The 23152-nt window shown below is 41.2% G+C and overlaps 1 protein-coding gene across 3 annotated transcripts in view; it reads right to left on the reverse strand.

Moving 5' to 3' along the window:
* SP1 (Sp1 transcription factor) overlaps positions 1–22489 on the reverse strand; it is a 43580-nt gene extending 21091 nt beyond the window's left edge. The window contains exons 1-3 of one of the 3 annotated variants that reach the window (XM_072797765.1): positions 22350–22489; positions 21124–21278; positions 19283–20798 (exon numbers count right to left, since the gene is read on the reverse strand). In XM_072797765.1, coding sequence (XP_072653866.1) covers positions 19283–20798; positions 21124–21278; positions 22350–22356 — 1678 coding nt within the window. In that variant the 5' untranslated portion in view covers positions 22357–22489. Of the gene's footprint in view, positions 1–19282; positions 20799–21123; positions 21279–21462; positions 21868–21933; positions 22053–22349 lie in introns of those variants that run through there. The other 2 variants (XM_072797767.1, XM_072797766.1) reach the window with 2 other exon arrangements.
* Between the last annotated feature and the right edge of the window lie 663 nt (positions 22490–23152).

Here is a 23152-nt window from a genome sequence, read left to right on the forward strand (position 1 = left end):
GTAGGGCTATGGCTCTAACGAAGAGCAATGCATGAATAAGAAATATTTAGGAGTAGGGACACCTGGGTGGCTCTATTAAGCGACTGCCTACGACTCCAGTCATGATCCCGGGGTCCTGGGATGGAGACCTGCATTGGGTTCCCGGCTCAGTGGGGAGCCTGCTTCTCCATCTCCCCCCTGCTGATGCTCTTTCTCGCTCTCTAATAAATAAATAAAATCTTAAAAAAAAAAATTTAGGGGGATCCCTGGGTGGCGCCGCGGTTTGGCGCCTGCCTTTGGCCCAGGGCGCAATCCTGGAGACCCGGGATCGAGTTCCACATCGGGCTCCCGGTGCATGGAGCCTGCTTCTCCCTCTGCCTGTGTCTCTGCCTCTCTCTCTCTCTCTGTATGACTATCATAAATAAAAAATTAAAAAAATTAAAAAAAAAACTTAGTAAAATCAGAATTTTTTTTCTTTTTTTAAGATTTTTATTTATTTATTCATGAGAGAGGCAGAGGGAGAAGCAGGCTCCCTCTGGGAACTCCAAAGCACAACTCAATCCCAGGGTCCTGGATCACGACCTGAGCCAAAGGCAGATAGATGTTCAACCACTGAGCCACCCAGGGGCCCCAAACAGTCAGAATTTAATGGCTTAAGGGAACTTCAAAGTTTCTGGGACATAACTGAAACAGCAAGACGGCCAGAAATATGAAAAGAGAGGCAATAAATAAAAACAGTCATCTTGGGATCCCTGGGTAGCGCTGCGGTTTGGCGCCTGCCTTTGGCCCAGGGCGCGATCCTGGAGACCCGGGATCGAATCCCACGTCAGGCTTCCGGTGCATGGAGCCTGCTTCTCCCTCTGCCTATGTCTCTGCCTCTCTCTCTCTCTCTCTCTCTGTGACTATCATAAATAAATAAAAATTAAAACAAACAAACAAACAAACAAAAAAAAACAGTCATCTCTCCTTATCTGCAGATTCTCTTTCTGTGGTTTCAGTTACCGATGGGTCAATCACAGTCGGAGGCAGATAATCCTCTTTTTGACATTATCGTGAGAAGGTCAACTATAGCCTAACACTATGTCACAATGCCTACATAATTCAATTTACTTCATCTTATCATATAGACATTTTGTCATCTTGTATCATCACAGAAAGGGTGAGTACAGTACAATAAAATACATATTTTTTACAAGAAGATATTGAAGGACGCCTGGGTGGCTTAGCGGTTGAGCATCTGCCTTCAGCCCAGGGCGGGATCCTGGAGTTACGGGATCAAGTCCCACATCAGGCTCCGTGCATGGAGCCTGCTTCTCTCTCTGCCTGTGTCTCTACCTCTCTCTCTCTCTCAAATAAATAAAATCTTAAAAAAAAAAATTTACAATAAGATATTGTGACAGAGCCCCCCATTCACATAACTTTATATTTTATTACAACCGCTGTTTTATTATTATTGTTGCTAAGCTCTTATAGTGCCTAATTTATAAAATAAACTTTATCATAGAACTATATGTACAGAAAAAAACAACAGTATATATAAGGTTCAGTACTATCCTCAGGTTCAGACATCCATTGGAGGCTGAACGTACCCTCAGCAGATAGGGTCAGACTACTGTATTTTTAAGATTTCAAAGATACAAAGGAATTCATTAAAATTGAATCTAACCCAGTAGCTCCACTCCCTGGTATATAACAAAAAGAAATAAAAACTTATTTCCATATAAGAACTTATACTCAAATGTTCATAACAGCATTATTCATAATGCCAAAAACGTAAAGCAAGCCAAGTGAGTGTCAGTTTGATGAATGGATAAACAAAATGTGGTATATCCCCATAATGAAGTACTATTTGGCAACAAAAAGGAATGAAGTACTGATACATGCTACAACATATGTGAACCTTGCAAACATTATACTAACAGAAGCCAGTCACAAAAGACCACATACTGTATGATTCCATTTATATAAAATGTCCAGAAGTGGCAAATTTATAGAGACTGCAAGTAGTGGTTGTCTAGGGCTGGGAATGAGAAGTGAGGATAGGGAAGGACAGCTATTGGGCCACAGTGTTTCTTTTGAGGGTAATGAAAATGTTCTCAACTTAGATTGTGGTGGTAGTTGCACAATGGTGTAAATATACTAAAATCTACAAAACTGTATTATTTTAAATGGTTGAATTGTATGGTATATGAGTTACAGCTCAATTAGGATGGTTTTTTTTCTTAAAGATTTTATTCATTTATTCATGAGAGAGAGAGAGAGAGAGAGAAAGGCAGAGACACACATAGGCAGAGGGAGAAGCAGGCTCCATGCGGGGAGCCCGACGTGGGACTAGATCCCGGGTCTCCAAGATCAGGCTCTGGGCTGAAGGCGGCAGCTGCCTTCAATTAGGATGTTTTAAAAAGCAAACTATAGGGATCCCTGGGTGGCGCAGCGGTTTGGCGCCTGCCTTTGGCCCGGGGCGCGATCCTGGAGACCCGGGATCGGATCCCACATCGGGCTCCCGGTGCATGGAGCCTGCTTCTCCCTCTGCCTGTGTCTCTGCCTCTCTCTCTCTCTCTCTCTGTGACTATCATAAATAAATAAATAAAAAAAAAAAAGGAAAGTAAAAAAATAAATAAATAAATAAATAAATAAATAAAAAGCAAACTATAGTTCAAAACATTCCTTTTTTAAAAAGGAAGAGAAGAGGGCACCCCTGGTGGCTCAGCGGTTTAGTGCCGCCTTTAGCCCAGGGCCTGATCGTGGAGACCTGGAATCGAGTCCCACATCAGGCTCCCTGCGTGGAGTCTGCTTGTGTCTCTGCCTCATTCTCTCTCTCTCTCTGTCTCATGAATAAATAAATAAAATTTTTTTAAAAAAGGGGGAGAGAAGAAAAAAATTAAAAAATAAAGAAGGAAAAAAAGAAGAAAAAATGTTCAGAGGGGAAAATTGAAAAAAAGAAAAAAGAAAAAAAAAAACACCTATACTCCACAAGGGATGGGGGGGGGCACCACAGGAGGGAGAAGAAAAATATTTATTTTATTAATTTTAATTCAATAAATCTTTATTGCACATAGGCTATGTTCCACATATTAATGTTATATGCTAAAATGTATTGAGCCATACTCTAGTGAGATCACACAAGATAGCAAGTAGTATCTCCAGTTGCCTTTCCTGCTCTAGATGTCAGGAGACTCAGAGATAGCTCTTATGTTCAAAATAACTTTAGATACCTCTGCCCTGGGACATCTGGGTGGCTCAGCAGTGAGCCTCTGCCTTCGGCTCAGGGCATGACCCCAGGGTCCCAGGATCAAGTCCCACATCAGGCTCCCTGCATGGAGCCTGCTTCTCCCTCTGCCTGTGTCTCTGCCCCTCTGTGTGTCTCTCATGAACAAATAAATAAAACCTTAAAAAAAGATAGATACCTCTGCCCTGACTGTTCAAAAATAATTCTAGGCAGATAAAAGTTTATCCAAATATGTAAAAAGTCATTTGAACAGATATCCAACAAATTACTTATAAAAGCAATATAAGAAATGGATTAAAATGTGAACAATGAGAAAACTGCTAAGTAATCTGATGGAATACCAGGCAGTCAGTAAAAATTATGATTAACTGAAGCATAATAACTTGGAAAAAATGCTTATACCGTATTAGTGAACCAAGGAACAATTACATGCATGCCAAGAATAAAGCTATGTTTAAAAATAACATTAAAATTTAAATAAAGTAGAAGAAAACACACCGAATTTGGTGAATTGTGATGGGAAGTAGTTATTAGTTTTGCTTTTCTCCTGTTTCTCATATTTTCTGTAATATGATTACTTAACTTATATCATTAAAAACATATACACTGGGCACCTGAGTTGCTTAGGCAGGGAAGCCTCTGCCTTTGGCTCAGGTCATGATCCCAGGGTCCCAGGAATGAGTCCAGCTTCAGGAACCTGCTTCTCCCTCTGCTTCTGCACCACCCCCTCTCTTTCTATCATGAATAAATAAAATCTTAAAAAAAAAAAAAAAAAAACCACATACAGAAAAAAAAAATCAGCCTGTGCATCTCACCCTTTTATTATTAACAATATTTTATAGATTTAACAACTGATGTTTCATATCTCAGTAAATGGGTAGTTTTCAAGTATGGGACAATTTGCACAATGACGTCAAAGATTCTTACCAGTAGGGGTCACTGTAACTAAGTGATAGGAGTTTTTAAAGTCCACCGTCCCAGCAAAGGAGTTTAGAAGAAAAAAAGGAAAAGGCAATCCACAAATTTCAAATGGGACCATTTGAGGAAGTTTAATTTGGATGTGTATTAAAACCAATTTTTTTTCAGCTTTGGTAATGTTTCTTTACTAAACACTCTAGTCTTACATTATGTATCGTTGAATCCAAACATATAGATATCCCTATTTATCGTGTCCAAAAACACGAAGATCTCAAAAATTAATTACTAGCATACTAAAATTCTTCTAAATTCCAAGGCTTTCACCTACTTCCCACCTCTGTCAACATCATTCCATAGTGAAAACTGTTTTTTAAGACCAAGAAATGAATTAGAATTATCTTTTCCCCCAACTCTCACTACAGTGATAATTTTCTAGGGGAAGGCTCTCACTTTAATATTCCTCCCAAACTAGCTATAATTACTTATTATTATTCAGACTGGTATGATTTAAAATTCATTTACTTAAATATATACATTCCAAAGGAAAGCTGTAGGAGAGGTATATAAAGATTAAGTGAGAAGAAAAAAAAAAAAAGATTAAGTGAATATAGTCATTTGGTTAAGAGCAAGACAGTGATAAAATAAATAGGAAATGATGAAATTAAAATTAATTTTGTACTTAATTCATGCCTCCACCATTTTCCTGATTTTTTTTTTTTAAGATTTTATTTATTTATTCAGGAGAGAGAGAGAAGAGAGAGAGAAACAGGCTCCACACAAGGAGCCCGATGTGAGATTTGATCCAGAGACCCTAGTATCAGGCCCTGAGCCAAAGGCAGGCACTTAACCACTGAGCCACACAGGCGTCCCTCTTTTTTGTTTTGTTTTGTTTTTTTTTTTTTGAGTAGACTCCACACCCAGCATGGAGCCCAACAAGAGGTCAAGACCTGAGCTAAGATCAAGAGTCAGACACTTAACTGAGCCACCCAGGTGCCCCCTATCTTGTTGGTTTTCTTTTCTTTTTCTTTTTTTTTTATCTTGTTGGTTTTTAAATCAGGTCCTTTTGACAGATTTTTTGACTGTTCGTATCCATAAACAGATGTTTTTAAATTACTAGGAGCTTCTGATGATTAAAATTAATAAGGACCATTACATACACTTAATGCACTATAATGGTACAGTTGAACAAACTTAGATTTTTTTTTTAATTTTTATTTATTTATGATAGTCACAGAGAGAGAGAGAGGCAGAGACATAGGCAGAGGGAGAAGCAGGCTCCATGCACCGGGAGCCTGACGTGGGATTCGATCCCGGGTCTCCAGGATCGCGCCCTGGGCCAAAGGCAGGCGCTAAACCACTGCGCCACCCAGGGAGCCCTACCCTTTTTCTTATACTGGTTTCCTTCACTACTGCTTAATATGGCAATGGATAATTCAGACATATTTTACCTAATATATTTTGTATTTTAAGTTCTCTGTTCTTGGGACAGTAATAGTGGTAATCTTATTAGCAAGACAAGAATGAAATGAGGTATAAACATTAGAAAGTAGTAGGTAAAATTATTTGCAGATAAGACTGTATACCTGGAAACCTAAAGAAAATCATTAAAAATATTGAAAGCAATAAGATTACAGTAAGATAGCCATTATAAAATCAATGTCCGTTAAGTCAACAGCTTTCATATATACACAAAAGAATCAGAAATAAAATGGGGGTGGCGGGGATGGCACAGCTGGTTGAGCATCCGACTCCTGATTTTGGCTCAGGTCATGATCTCAGGGTCCTGAGCTGGAGCTGTACATCCGGCTCCACAATGGGCATGGAGCCTGCTTGCGATTCTTTCTCTCCCTCTCCTCCTGCCCCTCACCTCCCTCCCACCCCTGCCCACAAGCATACACTTTCTCTAAAATAAAAAAAGAAAAAAGTAACATCTGAAAATAATAATAAATAAAATGGAAGAAAAGGTCCTATCCACGATGGCAACAAAACCCAAAATACTAAGCTTAAAGCAGCAAGAAATGTGTAAGACCAATAAGAAAATAATGAGGGGCACCTGGGTAGCTCAGTGATTGAGCATTTGTCTTGGGCTCAAGGTGTGACCCCAGGGTCCCGGGATCGAGTCCCACATCAGGCTACCCAGAGGGAGCCTGCTTTTCCTTCTGCCTGTGTCTCTGCCTCTCTGTCTCTCATGAATAAATAAATAAAACCTTTAAAAAAAATTAAAATTAAAATAAAATAAAGCAAGAATCTTTCCCCCCTCATATTGGCAAAGGCTATTATATTTTTAACTATATTATTTATTTGAAAGAATGAGTGAGAAAAGAGAGAGAGAGAGAAGGTGTAGGGGGAGGGGCAGAGAGAGAGGGAGAAGCAGATTCTACTGAGCAGAGAGCCCTATGAGGGGCTCCATCCCAGCACTCCAGGATAACGACCTGAGCCAAAGGCAGACACTTAACCAACTGAGCCACCCAGGCGTCCCTGGCAAAGATTGATATATTTTTTTTTGCAAAGATTAATATTAATGCTAGCTATAAATTGCTAGCTTTCTGAAAATCACTTTAACTATAAATATCGAAACTTTATTTTTTTTTAAAGATTTTATTTATTTATTCATGAGAGACACAGAGAGAGAGAGAGAGAGAGAGAGAGAGGCAGAGACACAGGCAGAGGGAGAAGCAGGCTCCATGCAGGGAGCCCGATGCGGGACTTGATCCCGGGACTCCAGGATCACACCCTGGGCTAAAGGTGGCGCTAAACCTCTGAGCCACCAGGGCTGCCCAATATCAAAACTAAATGTATAAAACCTTTGACCTACCAACACTTAGAATTTTTTTTTCAAAGATTTATTTTAGAGAGACAGAGACCAAGAGACAGAGAAAGTACATATGGGAGAGAGGGGAGAGGGAGAGAATCTCAAGCTAACTCCCAGCTGAGCACAGAGCCTGCCTGACTTGGGGCTCAATCCCACAACCCTGAGATCATGACCTGAGCAGAAATCAAGAGTCAGATGCTTAGAGGACTGAGCCACCCCAGGCGCCCATAGAATTTTTAAAAGTATGTTCTATGGCCAACATGAGGCTTGCACTCACAACATTGAGATCAAGAGTCATATGCTCCACCAACTGAGCCAGCCAGGAGCCTCTTTTGGAGTTTTTAAAAAAATTAACATGAAATTCACATAACATTCAATTAACTATTTTAAAGTGTACAATTCAGTGGCATTCAGTGTACTACTCACCATGCTTTGCAACCACCACCTCTCTACTTTCAAAACTTTCATCACCTCAGAAAGACATCCATATCCAATCATTCCCCATTTTTTCTTCACCCCATACCCTGGCAAACACTCTCTCTATGGATTTTCCTGATCTAGAGAAGTCATATAAATAAAACCATAAAATATATGACCTTTTTTTCTCCAGTTTATTTCTTTCACTTAACATAATGTTTTCCTTGCTCACCCACATTGTAGCATGTATCAATACTTCGTTTCTTTTTATGGCTGAATAATACTCCCTCATATGAATACATACTTTGTCAATGAATATTTAGGTTGTATCTATCTTTTGGCAGTTATGAATAATGCTGCTATAAACATTTTTGTGCAAGATTCCATGTGGACCTACGTACCCTTTTCTCTTAGAAATATACCTCATAGGGGATCCCTGGGTGGCGCAGCGGTTTGGTGCCTGCCTTTGGCCCAGGGCGCGATCCTGGAGACCCGGGATTGAATCCCACATCGGGCTCCCGGTGCATGGAGCCTGCTTCTCCCTCTGCCTGTGTCTCTGCCTCTCTCTCTCTGTGACTATCATAAGTAAATAAAAATTAAAAAAAAAAAAAAATGAACTTGGGACGCCTGGGTGGCTCAGTGGTTGAGCATCTGCCTTTGGCTTGGGGCGTGATCCAGGGGTCCTGGGATCGAGTGCCACATCGGGCTTCTTGAGGGGAGCCTGCTTCTTTCTCTGCCTATGTCTCTGCCTCTCTCTTTCTCATGAATAAATAAAATCTTCAAAAACAATAAAATTATTTTAAAAGTTAAAAAATAAAAAGTGTGAACTTAAATGTTCACCACAGCACTGCTTATAACAGTGAAACTGTGGAAACAACAGGGTTAAGTAAATTCTAGTACATACTATGAAATTACCTTATGATCATTTAAAATGATGCAAAGGTACATTTATTATTATTTATAGGAAAGATGTTCATACTGTATTGTCTGGTAAAAATAAATACTGATAGTATAATTCTATTAAAATATTAATTAAGATTGTATATAGACTTCTTTGTAAATTATACACAAAAGTACAAAAAGCTGGCTGGATGTTCATCAGAATTTCAACAGTGGATATCTTTGGATAGCTAAACTTCAATTAATTTTTACTTTTTTTCTACATTTGTGTTGTTTAATGTTTTTACCAGTATCATTTAAACAAAAGTTTTTTTTTCCTATCCTCAAAGGTTTCTAATTTCAGCTCTAGAGATTTTTTTTTTTTTTTTTTTTTTAGCTCTAGAGATTTTTTAAAGATTTACTCATTTATTTGAGAGAGAGAGCACTAGAGAGACAGAGCAAGCACAAGTAGGGGGCAGAGGAAGAAGCAGGCTCCCTGCTGAGCAGGAAGCCTGATATGAGGCTTGATTCCAGGATCCTGGAATCATGATCTGAGCCACAGGCAGACACCTGACCGGAGTCACCTAAGTGGCCCAGCTCTATAGATCTTTATAAAGCAAATCCTTTGAATTTTGCCATTTCCCACAAGGAAACTGTAATTAACATCAGCAGTCCTTTGCGGACAACCAGTGCTCTCTCTTCAGATCATTTATTCTGCACCCGTATGTTTATGGTATCAAATCTACCCTGTATAAAGAAAAGAGAGGCTCCTGGGTGGCTCAGTGGGTTAAGCCTCTGCCTTCAGCTTAGGTCATGATCCTGGGGCCCTGGACTCAGCTGTATCTGGCTCCCTGCTCAGCTGGGAGTCTGCCCCTCCCCCCACTTGTACATGTGCACACTCCCAATCTAAAAAAAAAAAAAAAAAAAAAGGAAATAGAAAGAGAGAGTCCCTTCCCTATAGACATTTAAGAACTAAAAGAGATACCTAAACTTGTACAAAGAATAATCAGTCTTAGATATTTGTTTTTATGTGTTTGTACATCTATGAATCTACATCACCACAAAGAACTAAGCAAGCATAATCATTCTTGTTCCATAGATGAATGGAAGTCAAGAAATTCCAAAACCACAAATTAATAGTTCAGACTTAACCAGTTTCTTTCATCGTACAATAGAAAAAAGTGTGTACATAAGCACAATTAAAACAACCATTACTTAATAAAATCATATAGTTCAGTAGCAATGTTAAAAAATGTTAAGGCAGATTTATTTTATGAGCTTTATTTTTTTCTTAAAGATTTTATTTATTTATTCAGAGAGAGAGAGAGAGGGAGAGAGAGAGAGGGGCAGAGACACAGGCAGAGGGAGAAGCAGGCATCATATAGAGAGCCTGACGTGGGACTCTATCCAGGGTATCCAGGATCACGCCCTGGGCTGCAGGCGGTGCTAAACCGCTGCGCCACCAGGGCTGCCCTATTTTATGAGCCTTAGTAATATTTATAATCTACTGTTTTATTAACTGGGATATAGGTAAAAGAATATCCATTGTATTATTCTTTCTATCTGCCTAGAAGTCTTAAATCACTTCACGTCACTTTTTTTTTTTAAGATTATTTATTCATGAGAGACAGAGAGAGAGAGAGAGGCAGAGACACAGGCAGAGGGAGAAGCAGGCTCCATGCAGGGAGCCCGAACATGGGACTCGATCCCGGGTCTTCAGGATCACGTCCTGGGCTGAAGGCAGCGCTAAACCGCTAAGCCACCTGGGCTGCCCCTTCACATCACTTCTGATGTGTTGGGGGTTACTTGGGAATGGAAAGGATGTAACAGGTGAGACAGGAATCAGCTGAGAGTGGAAAATGAAGTAAAATAATGCTTTAGTAACAATGAATTCCAGAAAGGTAAAAGAAATAAATGAAGTTCTGTTAATTTACAGAGAATCAAACAACTCTTTAAAAGAAATGGGGACAGAAAAATAATTCATTGAAATAAAAAGAAACCCAATTATCATCATTAGATGGGGTATTAGCAAAGTGTTCATCAAGAATGTCAATCTAGCGGCAGTCTGTAGAGAAAACATACACTGCACAAGTTCATAGCCAGGCCAATGAGAAATAAAGAAAAAGAAAATCCATGGATAATTCTAGAAACTTTCTCTACTGTCAACTATCTTTTTTACTAGAATGGTTTATGACAGAACAAAGCATACTAACTGGAATTTACTTCCTTTGGTAGTTGTGATAGTTTAATGACTGCACCAATGAAGAAAATAAAGAAAAAAACTTAAAGACCTGGACACTTCAACAACCTGGAAGAACAGCCCTGAATTAAGTGATTAATACCCTACTTTTAATTGAATGGGAGGACTACATAGAATGGAACTTTTACTGAGATATGGGCACTAATGTGTTAAGTACCCATTATGTGCTCCTACAGGTTATCTAACTCATTTAATCCTAATAATCTCTTAACCCTCTTTTACAAATAAAGAAACCTCAGCTCAGAGAAGATGAAGAACTTCCCCTGAGTCACAAAGCCAGTAAGAAGCAAAGTTATGACTTGGACCCTTGTGGGTCTGCCTACAAATACCATATGTCACTTTCTTGTCCATGCTAAATATCTTACCTCAGAATAAGCTTTCTTTCTCTTTCACAAAGGATATTCAATCAATTACCGCTAGTTTTAAAGCTGGAGTTATTTCATACATCAGATTAAAGATTATATCCATAGCTAAACCATTCAACCTATGTTACACAGGATGTGAGAGGTTCATTTGTCAAAAAAAAAAAAAAAAAAAAAGGACATAAAACAAAAACAGTATTCTAAGTTTAAGATCCCATTTACAGTCAGTCATCCATATCACTTCCCATCCAAAAAAGTATTAAGTGGGAAAACTCATCCTAAATTATTTCCCAACAATTTTGTAGATTTTTATATTACACTTCCCAAAGAGCCATTTCATTCTCCTTTATAACAGCGTATAACAAATGGGGGAGCAGGGGGGACAGTTCTCTTTATTAAGCTCCTGAATTTGTTCATAGTACCAATGTCTCATGGGAGGCTGGGGATAGAAAAAAAGGGTAGGGTAGAGGGAGTACAGGAAAACAGAAGACATAACACAATATAATTCATTTATAAATACAATCATTCCTGGGCAGTATACAATTCATTATCAACTTCCATTTCAGCTTTCAGAAGGCAGGTGCATGGACCTGATGGCAGTTTTGAACCAGAACTAGAAAAGCTTCTATTGTTTTTTATTTAAATTTTATTTTTTAAAGATTTTATTTATTTATTCATGAGAAACACAGAGAGAGAGAGGCAGAGACACAGGCAGAGGGAGAAGCAGGCTCCATGCAGGGGCCTGATGTGGGACTCAATCCCAGGACTCCAGGATCACGTCCCAGGCAGAAGGCAGGTGCTAAACCACTGAGCCACCCAGGGATCCCTAGAAAAGTTTCTAAACCTGACTTCCTAACCAAACAGCTTATATTTTCCCACATAATCTTTATGTTTTTGTTTCCTCTAGATACAATCTTGTAGGACATGTTGAGCATAATGCCAGCTTGTGGCATCTCCAAACAAGTCTCCACTGGGGATCTGAATTTTTTTAAAAAATATTTTATTTATTCATTCATGAGAGACACACAGAGAGGCAGAGACACAGGCAGAGGGAGAAGCAGGCTCCCCACGGGGAGCCCAATGTGGGACCTGATCCCTGAACTCCGGGATCACCCCCTGAGCAGAAGGCAGACGCTCAATCACTGAGCCACACAGGCGTCCCTGGGTATCCCACTTTTATCAGGGGTCTTCAGAAGATGCAACACTAGTCCTTTAGTAACATTCTCACTAAGAGAATCACTCTGAACAATGTAACATATGGCAGTGAGGCTTTAAGGCAGCTAAATGAAAACTTCACTGTTAAGTCTGATGCTCGGCTTTTTGGAAAGGAACAAATTTCTTGGCTGGTACTACTTTTTTTTTTTAAACATTTTTTATTTATTCATTTGAGAGAGAGAGAGAGAGAGCAAGCACATGCGCACAAGCAGCGGGGAGGATCAGAGGGAGAAGAAGCAGATTCCCCGCTGAGCAGGGAGCCTAATGTGGGGTCGATCCCAGGACCATGACCTGACCCGAATGCACCATTTGGCTGAGCCATCCAGACACTCCAGGCTGGTACCACTTTTAAACAGCATCAAATTCCTCTGCAAGCAAAGCGATGATTAAAAATCAAATAGTCCATGGAGTATTCAATACCAAGAAAGAAGTGTAGGAAATGAAGATGCCTATTTCATGCAAGCCCCATTACATGTATCTATTTAAAATGAAATGCTTCTTTCTTAAATTTTTATGATAAGGCACATCTAGATAATATAATAGTATTCTGTAATACCACCACTTCAGTTACTGAAATAAAATTTTTAAGACTTAGGGGCATCTGGGTGGCTCAGTGTTGATAATATATAACATAGAGAAAACTAAAATCCAAAATAGTGTGGCCCTATTATTCCTTATATTTTCTGCAACTCTCAATATTAGCCATGTGAAAACTTGTCCTTTCTGAAGTGCACTAAGTGTAAATAACTACAGCACAACAGCAACTGGAGCTCCACGAAGGCAAGAACCATTATCCGTTTCAGTGAATTCTGAGAGCCTAGCACATTTGACACATAATAAATGCTCAATAAATTTTGCTAAAGCATCAAAAAATGGAACCCATTTTCACTATCACACTTTTCCCCCATTACACTTTTGTCTCTAACTCTGAAGCCTGCTGGGAGCAATTATATTACTAAGTATACTGGTGGTTCAGTAAATGCCTTGGTAAGTTAACTGAACCATGAATATTATTGAATTTCTTAATAGCATTAAGGCTAAACAAGGAAAAAAAAAAAAAAAGGCTAAACAAGGAGGCCATTCAAAACATGATAATGCCAACAAGATATTCTGTTAAGAGAACACCAAACCAAACAAAGAAGTTCTTGATAATATGGAAAATTTCCAAATGCAGTTTTCAGAATTAAAAGCTTTTTACCTTAAGACAAATAGTCTGTATAAAATTAAAATATAGTTTTTCACGAGTGCAAAAAACTGCCAAAGAATTCTAAGCATAGTATTTTCACATACCACCAGTGACCGTAACTAATAGTATGTTAAAAAAAAAAAAAATTCTTAAAACTCAAAAAAAAAAAAAAAAAAAAAAAAGAAAGAAAAATATTATACATTGTCTATGTCAGCCTGGACAAAATTGGACCCTATATAGTCTCTCAAACTGCATGCCCCACAAGTATGTCAGGATAATATATTTTTTTCAAATCAGAAATGTGGTGGGTAGAGAAGGCAGGCACTGAAAGGGAATTTCCTGGTAACATGGAAAACAACAGATGAGGAACAATAAAAGTTTGCTATGAAAATGTCTCAAGCATATCAGGAAAAAAATAAGAAAGGTACAGTCAGGGAAAACACATCACATCTTAATTGTAAAAATTCTTCTACACACACACCTCAATGACACAGCTGACCTTCAGGTTTTCAAAGTGACTGTAGGTCTTTGATTTCTCTTTTGCCATCTTGTTCCTCTCTTCTTAATGTTTTGATCACATCACTAATTATATTTCATTAAATTACAGATTAAATAAATTCAAATTAATCTGATCACAACGAATTACGATTCATAAAAAGTTTACAAAGAAGTTGTTCATTAACCATGCTATTTTTTCCTGTTATCTTAGACTACCAATGTTAGTAACACTTCAGAAAAACAAATCCATTTTTCTATTTGAGAGAAGTCCTGTAAAAGAAAAAAAAAAGGGAGGGGGGGACACCTGGGGGGCTCAATGGTTGAGCCTCTGCCTTCAGCTCAGGGCGTGATCCTGGAGTCCCGGTGATCCCACATCAGGCTCCGTGCATGGAGCCTGCTTCTCTCTCTGCCTGTGTCTCTGCTTCCCTCTCTCTCTCTCTCTGTGTCTCTCATGAATAAATAAAATCTTAAAAAAAAAAAAAAGTCATCAAAAAGGGTCAATTCAATGAAGAACATATTGAATAATTTGAAAAGATCCATCTCGATAGCATTTAACCTTTTTTAGATTATTTGCAGCAAATATTTCCTTTCCTAGAAAAATAATTTTTTAAGGGACACCTGGGTGGCTCTGCAGTTGAGCGCTGCCCTTGGCTCAGGTCGTGATCCTGGAATCCCGGGATCGAGTCCCGCATCAGGCTCCTTGCATGGAGCCTGCTTCTCCCTCTTCCTGTGTCTCCGCCTCTCTCTGTGTCTCTCTCATGAATAAATACATAAACTCTTTTAAAAATAAATAAATAGGGAACCCTGGGTGGCGCAGCGGTTTAGCGCCTGCCTTTGGCCCAGGGCGCGATCCTGGAGACCCGGGATCGAATCCCACATCGGGCTCCCGGTGCATGGAGCCTGCTTCTCCCTCTGCCTATGTCTCTGCCTCTCTGTCTCTCTCTCTCTCTGTGTGACTATCATAAATAAATAAAATTTTAAAAAAATAAAAAAATAAAAATAAATAAAAATAATATTTTACAAGTTTCCAGAGATGTATAGATTTTTTAAACTTAGTTTTCTCATCTCTTAACAGTAAAGTCTTTGTCTTGATGCAAATATATTTTAACTCCTTCAAAATTATTATTTATTTTGTACTCAGATACAGAGTTAGAGTCATAGTAAATTAGGCACATCCAAACTTGTCAAACAAGTAATACTGCCCAGTTTCCATAAGCCATTCAAAGTTTAAAAAATGTTGGAGCAAAAGTGCAAATTCAAATTATAGCCCAGATTTGCAACCAACTCTGAAAAAAAAATCTTTTTTTTTTTTTTTTTCTGAAAAAAAAAATCTTAATACAGAAACTTTTTCAGGGTTTTCTAAGAGAAACAATTCTTAAAATTTAGCATAGTATTAACAATATAGTCACAATCTGGGCATTTACATTTAAAGTAACACTTCAGCACTCCAGAGCCTGAATAATAATGCAAAGAAAGGGAGAGCTCTATTGTTGATACACCTGTAAGAAATATGAAAAATACATAGCAAAGTGGAAAATTTCAATTAATACTATCTATTAACATTTACAGACATCCAGTAAGTAACTTACAAAGCTTTATGTAATAAAGCTTTTCTACAGATGTTCATCTTACATCTCAAAACATGTTCAAGGAGGAAAAACAAAACAATTAGAAGGAAATGAGCAGAACTAGATTAGTGGTAACATTTATATGCTACTTTACAAAGTAGAACAGTTAAAAGAAAAGGAAGATGTAAGAATAAAACAGATACTAAAGTTTCCTGAAACACCAGGTATCCTTGTGCTCTTGTTATTTAATTAAGAACTAAAATGGCCACGTTACACAATGAGACGTGATTTAACAATGACGTCATTTACAAAAAGCCACTGGAATGAATAAATAGGAGCAACTGAAAAGGTCTGAGGACTGTCTTCTCAATGAAGGCACTTTGGTTTTAAAGGGGACCTTTTAAATTGAAATCAGTTAAAAGCACTAACATTATCTTCAGAAACAAATATATTAGATTAAAAAGGCAAATGATGCAGAAACATTTGACATTGTATTTGATAAAGTATATTATTTTAATAAATTATCTGGTATGATGTTTTGCAAAAGAGTAACTCTGAACACATTTAAACCAACTAAACCTACTAGTCACTAATGTTCATATACACTAGTCTAAAATACAACTTTTTAATAAATTAGGTCTCAGCAATCTGACCCCAAGTTTAGCGATACCGTTGGCAAAGTAACTCTGGTATCACGTTCAACTTAACTTCTAAGAGAAGACATTTTCCTGACCCCGATAAAACCAAGCAGATGTGAAATTTTTATTTTTAGTGCCTGAAATTTGTTTCTTGAGTGAATTATAGCCATCAAGGAAATATGTTCTATTCTCCTGCCAAAGACTAACCCTGAACTCTTTATTAGGCAGAACTCCCACGAAGTCATACAAACTGTCTTTCAAAGCTGGCTCCCCCTCAACCTGGTGGAAGAGTTTTCAGGACATAGCAGTGTCTGAGAAAAAAACCTGAAGTTTTAAACTGGAAAAAAACAAGATCTGTGAGATTGTAACTACAAAATGAGAGGAAAGGGTGCTGATAACTGGGAAAGAGTGTTGATTTAAAAACAAAAAAAGCTGCTGATAACTTAAAAAAATAAAAATAAAAGCAACCTCAGAGCTCATAGATCATTTCGCTGTCTGGAAACTATACTCCATTTACTGGGTGGTCCCCTCCTCACTACCACCCACCAGGGGCTGAGCCATAAAAAAACACAGGATACTGAGATGCCTGGCTTACTTTGGTTCTAAGTCTGCGCCTTTGCCTGTGTATTCAGCAAACAGAAATAAACACTGAAAGTCAACAGAAAAGCTTAAACAATTTCTAAAAGATGATTTTTTAAAACAATAAATCTAAACAGCCTAAGTGAATGCCCTGGAAGTTGCAGTCTTCCACAGCCACCTAATAATGTCTCACTTCGTAGAGTGCTACGTATCTATCCACTTATCTATAGATGATTTCATATCCAAGACTCTTTCTACTACGTTATACTGCCAAGAGATTGAGTTTTTCCAGTAAAATTACTATATACCAGAAAAGGGGGTAAAAGGAGATATTTTTTAGCAGCCAGGCAACAGCTGAACAGCGCTAAAACTTCTAGGAAATGATTTTATTATCTTTCATGAAGGACAAAGTCGACTGACCAATTGAAGAAGAAAAAAATGTTGCACAAGCAAAACTAATCAGAAAGGAGGAAACTTTTTATCTTCAGAAACCACTATTAATGAGGCAACCAATCTTAACTCACAAAATGGCCTTTCAGAGACTCATTCTCTCATTAGTGAATGTCAAGCTGCTGCTACTTCACAGAAAAGGCATGCATTTTCTTAAGCTCTGAGACCATCAATAATAGCTAGGTAGCCCTATCCTATGACATATTAAATGGCAGACTTCCCCAGAGCATGATTTAGCAATGAGAGTGCCTCATAACTGTTCTCTAGCGCCTAAGTTCTAAACCTCTTTAGAAATTGCAAGGATCCAAATTATTACCAAGGAACAATCCCACAGCTTTGCTTTCCTTTGAGGAAGAGCAAAACTGCTGGATACAACAACCCAAGAGCAAAGAGAAAACATACTAGTGTAGCAAGTGTCTAATTTTCCAGGCTGTTGCTTTCATTAACTTTTCCCACTTCTATTGCCATAATTTTTAGCCTGTGAAACACTTGCCAGCTCTAGAGCATTAATTATCAAATAAGCAAAGATATCTTTTCTAAAACATTAACAATCTAAAGGATTTCTTATGTCCTAAATTAAAACTAATAAGTAATGCCCTACACTAGAGTTAACCACAAGCCCTAGCTCTAACTATATGTCGTCTCACCACTTAACTGTTTCTCTGTAACTCCGTGCCCTTAGAAAAGAAGGCAGTTGTACTACATGACTTCTTGGGTCCCTTTCAGCTCTGACTTTTATTCCAAGATCTGATTCATTAAGAAAATTGTTAAGGCTCAAAATGTAGTCATTTTAAACACACCTCAAGTACATAAGAAAATTAGGGAACTTCAGCAGACCTCCCCCCACCATTTTCCAAAACTGCAGGCGGCAGGAAATACGGCTATTTGTTAACCTCTTTTATATAACAACCAGTTTAAGTGAAATGAGAACTCTACAATAAAAATATACAATTAATAAACCCACATATATTCTGATAAAGCTAAGTTCAGTGATATTAAACCATTTCCCATCATAATTTTTATGTATCATGTCAGAATATTAAAATCTATAGTATCCCACTGGGTGGTGCAGTCGGTTAAAGCGTCCGATTCTTGATTTCGGCTCAGGTCTGATCTCAGGGTCATGAGACTGACCCAGTGTCCGAGTCCACACTCAGCGAGCAGTCTGCTTGGGTCTCTCTTTCCCTTCTCCCTCTGCTCCTCCCCCCCAAAAGAAATAAATCTTAAAAAAAAAAACAATAGTATCCTCTGCTTGTGCTTTATTAAAGATTAGCTCCATCACCACAGAATTTAAAATAAATTCTAAATAGATTTTCATTTTTTTAAGTGGACATATTTCCAATTTCAAATTAACCAACAGTGAAACACTGTTTAAAACAAACAATTGAATATTGTGGTCAAATGATTCAACATACATTCCAATACATACCTCTTCCCTGAGGACTCTCTCCCTTCAATGCTCTCCTTATTCCTAACTCCTCTCACACCTCCCCACTCCATTTCAGGCTTTACTCCCATTCTCTCCCCACCCCCCTACTCAACCATAAGCTACTTTCAAAGCATCTAGGAAGTGGCTCTCCTAGCTAGGAAGTACCAGAATTACCTAGGAAGCTCTTTAAAAATGTAAGGTGAGACCAGAAAGATGCTTTTAAAGCAACTAGAAGTTTACAAAAATTAAACCTTAATTAACAAGCTTGCTCAGAGAGTAAGATATTCTAGTTAACTAAAGATTATGGAATTTTTTTTTTAAATACTTCCGGAACCCACTATATCACTTTTCCCTCACTTAAGAATTACAGTTTGTAAAAATTACCTGATTATTTAATAACTTTCCCACAAACAGGTCAAGTTTATAATCAATCCTCATCCTACCAAAGAAGTGGGCCCACAGGCCAAATAAAGCCCTTGAGGTAAGAATGTTTTTACATTTTTAAAGGGTTGCATAAAAACAAAGAAGATTATGTGATACTAGCCCACTAGCCCATAATATCTCCCATCTGGCCCTTCACAGAAAAAGTTTGGTGACCCTTGTTCTGTAACACCAAAAGCACTGAAGTACAATGACCCCAGAGACATTGCCCAGAAGTGCCCGTTTCTCATAAGAGTAACTGAAAAAAGTTTCCGTTAAGTGAGTTCCAAATGACTTAAATAGAATCATTGCTATTTCTCTAATCGACTTGCCCTCTAGAAACTGTTACCCACAAAAATCTCTATTTCCTTCCTTAGACTCAACAGTCTCAACTAAGACACTAGTTAACTCTGGAAATTAGTGTAAAAGATTAGAAGCCTTACCTGGGGCATTTGCTATAGCCAGTGGCAGGCTTGGAAGCTGGTGCACCTGGATTCCTGAAGCACCCAATGCACTGAGGTTAATGGTCTGGAGGCCAGGCATGGAGGAGAGCTGAGCAGCATTCACAGTGACTGTGCCGGTAGGGATGGAGGCAGCTGAGGCAATGGGTGTAAGGGTGGTATTGCTGCTGCTGGTCTGCCCCAAGGAGACACCCTGCATTGGGGCCAAGGTGATTGTCTGGGCCTGCGGGTTCTGAACTTGGAGATTCTGCAGCTGAAGAGTCTGCCAACTGACCTGTCCATTGGGCCCCACTGTTGGTGTCCGGATGATGATGGGGCCGGAGTTTGGAACAGCCTGAAGCTGGAGATTCTGGAGGGTTTCCTGGGAGATAGCTTGGGTTGTAAAGGTCTGCCCTGACAATGGTGCTGCTTGGAGGGCCTGGAGAGCCTGTCCCCCTTGAACTAGCTGAGGCTGGATAAGAATTTGTTGCTGTTGCTGTGTCTGCTGGTTTTGCTCTCCCTCTTTTTGCTGACTTGCTTGCAGAGAGCCTCCAGATGTCTGGTTCTGCTGAATGTTTAGAGCATCAGACCCCTGTAGCCCACTGACCCTCTGGGGTGTCTGCCCTTGAGAGTTGGTCCCTGCTGATCCGCTGGTGGTGAAGTTCATAATTCCCATGTTGCTGGTGGTAGTAGTTGTTGAGTAGCTATTGGCATTGGTGAAAAAGGAGCTGGAACTGGCTTGTGATGATACCAAACTGGCAGAACTGATGGCAGTCCCTGAGGTGGAGGGCTGTGAGCCACTCTCCTGGGACCCAGAGCTGCTGATAGTGACTGCCTGAGAGCTAGGAGTCAAGGTAGCTGCAGAAACGCTGTTGACAGGTAGCAAGGTGATATTCCCGTTCAGGGCCACTGGTACATTGGTCACATACTGAGTCTGTCCTGAGAGTACGTTATTAGTCAGGCCTTGGAGGGGGACAGCCTGCTGGAGTAGGTTTGGCATAGCAGCAATGATGTTGCCTCCACTTCCTCGATTTGTGATGATCTGTTGGTTTGCACCTGGTATGATCTGTATTTGACCAGAACCATCCTGCTGCACTTGGGCCCCAGTGGCAGCGAACTGCAGCTGTTGCCCATCAACGGTCTGGAACTGTGGGATTACTTGATACTGAATATTAGGCATCACTCCAGGTAATCCTGTCAGGACTTGCTGGTTCTGTAAATTGGAGGTGGCGGCCACAACATACTGCCCACCAGAGACCGCACGATTCTTGGAAGACTCACTGCCATTGCTGCCATTGGTACTGCTGCCACTCTGTTCCTTTGAGGTAGGGGTAGCCCCAGAGGAGGAAGAGATGATCTGCCAGCCATTGGCACCCTGTGAGAGCTGTGTGGCTGTGAGGTCAAGCTCACCTGTACCCCCTGACTGGCTTGGGCCTTGGGAGTTGTTGCTGTTTTCATTGGGTGACTCAATTCTGCTGCAAGTTGCTGCCAGCAGAGCCAGAGGGGATGGCTGGGATTCCTGGCCGGAAAATAAGGGAGAGGATAGGAGTCAGAGACACCCAGCTGCCAGCCCTGGGGGCAGTTTTAAAACAAATAAACAGCAAAACTGCAGCCAAAGAGAGGGAAAAAAAAAAAAAAAAAACCTGAAACAAAAAGCTGACCTATCCATACTGCTGAAATCCTCATCTCTGGAGATCTCCCAATCATTTGTCTCTCTGTGCTAACTTCCCTAGCTACAAAATGGTTTAGCGCTTTCCTAAAAACGTTTCTGTGAAAAGACAATAATCTAAGAATATTTACATTCTCTAGACATCTCCCCTACTCTGCCCTGGTTTATCACTTACCTGCCCTCCTCCTCCTCCACTGCTGCTACTGCCTGTGCTGCTGCTTCGAGCCTGAGAAAAGGCACCACCACCATTACCGTTGCCCCCATTATTGCCACCAACTCCTTTTTCAATCTTCACCACGGCTGTCATTTCATCCATGGAGTGATCTTGGTCTAAAAAGAATTAAAAGATAAACAACTTAGAGTTGGAGGAAGGAAAAGGGTAAGGTTAGGAGGGATAAAGGACGCTATGATGAAACAAATAATTAACAGTAAGGTGAAAGGCACCAGCGTTAAAAAAAAAAAAAAAAAAAGTGGATTGAGGAAAGGGCAATTGTAGGACACATAGAACACAGACTTGGCTTAGCAGTGCTGAAACTGGGCCTCAATTCTTCCCTGGCACAAAATTACACCCAGGAAACATTAAAAATGTACTTTTCGTATAGGAAATGTGAGGGGCGATGGACATGTTCAAAGAGTTTCAAAATAAAAAAAAGTATCCTGGGGATAAAAAGGAGAGGGATAGGTAAGGCAAAGAACAACATGTGGGTGGATGGAAAGCTTGCTAAAATTAGGGTCAAAGAATATAGAGAAAGAGAAAAACTCAAGGGTAAAAAGCAGCACGAGGAGAAGAGGGGCAAAGGGGAAAGAAAAAACAAAAAAGTGTGAGTGGGGAAACATTTGTGGATACGGCTAAGGGGCTACGGGGTCCAGGGGTTACGAATCTGGAGGTTTCGGGGCGGACAGAGGGCGGGCCCTGGAAGGAAAGGGCGGTTTCGGGGTGAGGGGCGTGGAAAGGGCGGGACGGTGGGGGGGAGGGGAAACCTACGGGGGGAGGGGAGGGCCTTGGGGCAGGCGGCGACCAGAGGGCGGACCGGGGAGGCGGTTGGCCCGGGCGGGGCCTGCACTGCTCGGGCCGCCCCCGCGGCTCCAGCCCCCGGCGGGAGGAGCCTCAGGCGGGCGGCCGAATAGTGGGGGGTAAGGCCCGTCCCCCGTGGCCGGGGCGGGCAGGGGGCGGGCGAGGCCACGCTGCCCCCTCCCCCGGGGCGGGCGGCCCATCCCCCGCTTTCTCGCAGGCCCCGCCACTGCCCCTTCTCCCTCCCTTCCCTCCGCCCCGGGCGGGACCAAGGCCGCCGCCGCCGCCTCCCGCCCGCCCCCCCTCACGGCGGGGACCGCCCGGTCGGCCCTCGCGCGCGCCCCCTCATTCCCCTCCCACCCCTAAGCGTGGAGTGGACTCATCCTTACCGCTCATGGTGGCAGCTGAGGGACGAGCTCAAGGGGGTCCTGTCCGGGGGGGTTGGGGGGGGCCGGGAAAAACGCGGACGCTGACGAGGCAAGCGAACCCGGACCGGACAGGGAGGGGGGGGGTAAGGAGGAGGGAGCAGCGCGCCACAAGCCCGGCCTAGGCCCCGCCCCTTCGCTGCTGCCCCGCCCAATGAGGGAGGGAGAAAGGCGGGACTTGCGGAAGAAAGACGCGTGGGTCATCCAATGGCAAGGCTCACTGGCTCTCTAAGGCGTGTAGGACAAAGTTGCGAGCCTGGTGTCCGCCCAGGGAGGCCGCCCTCTCAGTTTTAAGGCCCAATGAAAGGCGCAGGAAGTGGGGGTGGGCGGGAGCTAGTGATGACAGGCTTGGGAGGGAGCCAGTCAACCGCCAGGCGGGCTCCCTGAACGGTGGGGATAGGGAGAGCTTAGGTTGGAATGACAGAACATCGGCCAACCAGAAGCCCGGACATGCCTGGGCAAAGTCCCCGGTGGGAGGGGGTAAGAAGCAGGCCGAAATGGGATAGGATGAAGCCGACCACAGCCAATCAGAAATCAGGCGGGCAGCCAGGAAAGTTAGGATTGGGCCAACGCTGAGACAAGACAAGCGGGGACGCAAATTGACGTGAACGAGAAGCCAATTGAACGCCGAATGCACTCCGGGGGCGGGACTTTGGGGTGGGCCGAGGAGAAGCGGCGTCTCCCTCAGTCGGTCCGCCCAATGAGGCGGCGAAGGGGGCCAGGCCCCGCCCCCAGGGGGGCCAATGGGCGCCGCCAGAGCCGCCCGT

Source organism: Canis lupus, chromosome 25 (genome assembly GCF_048164855.1).
Source record: "Canis lupus baileyi chromosome 25, mCanLup2.hap1, whole genome shotgun sequence".
Classification (NCBI taxonomy): Eukaryota; Metazoa; Chordata; class Mammalia; order Carnivora; family Canidae; genus Canis; species Canis lupus.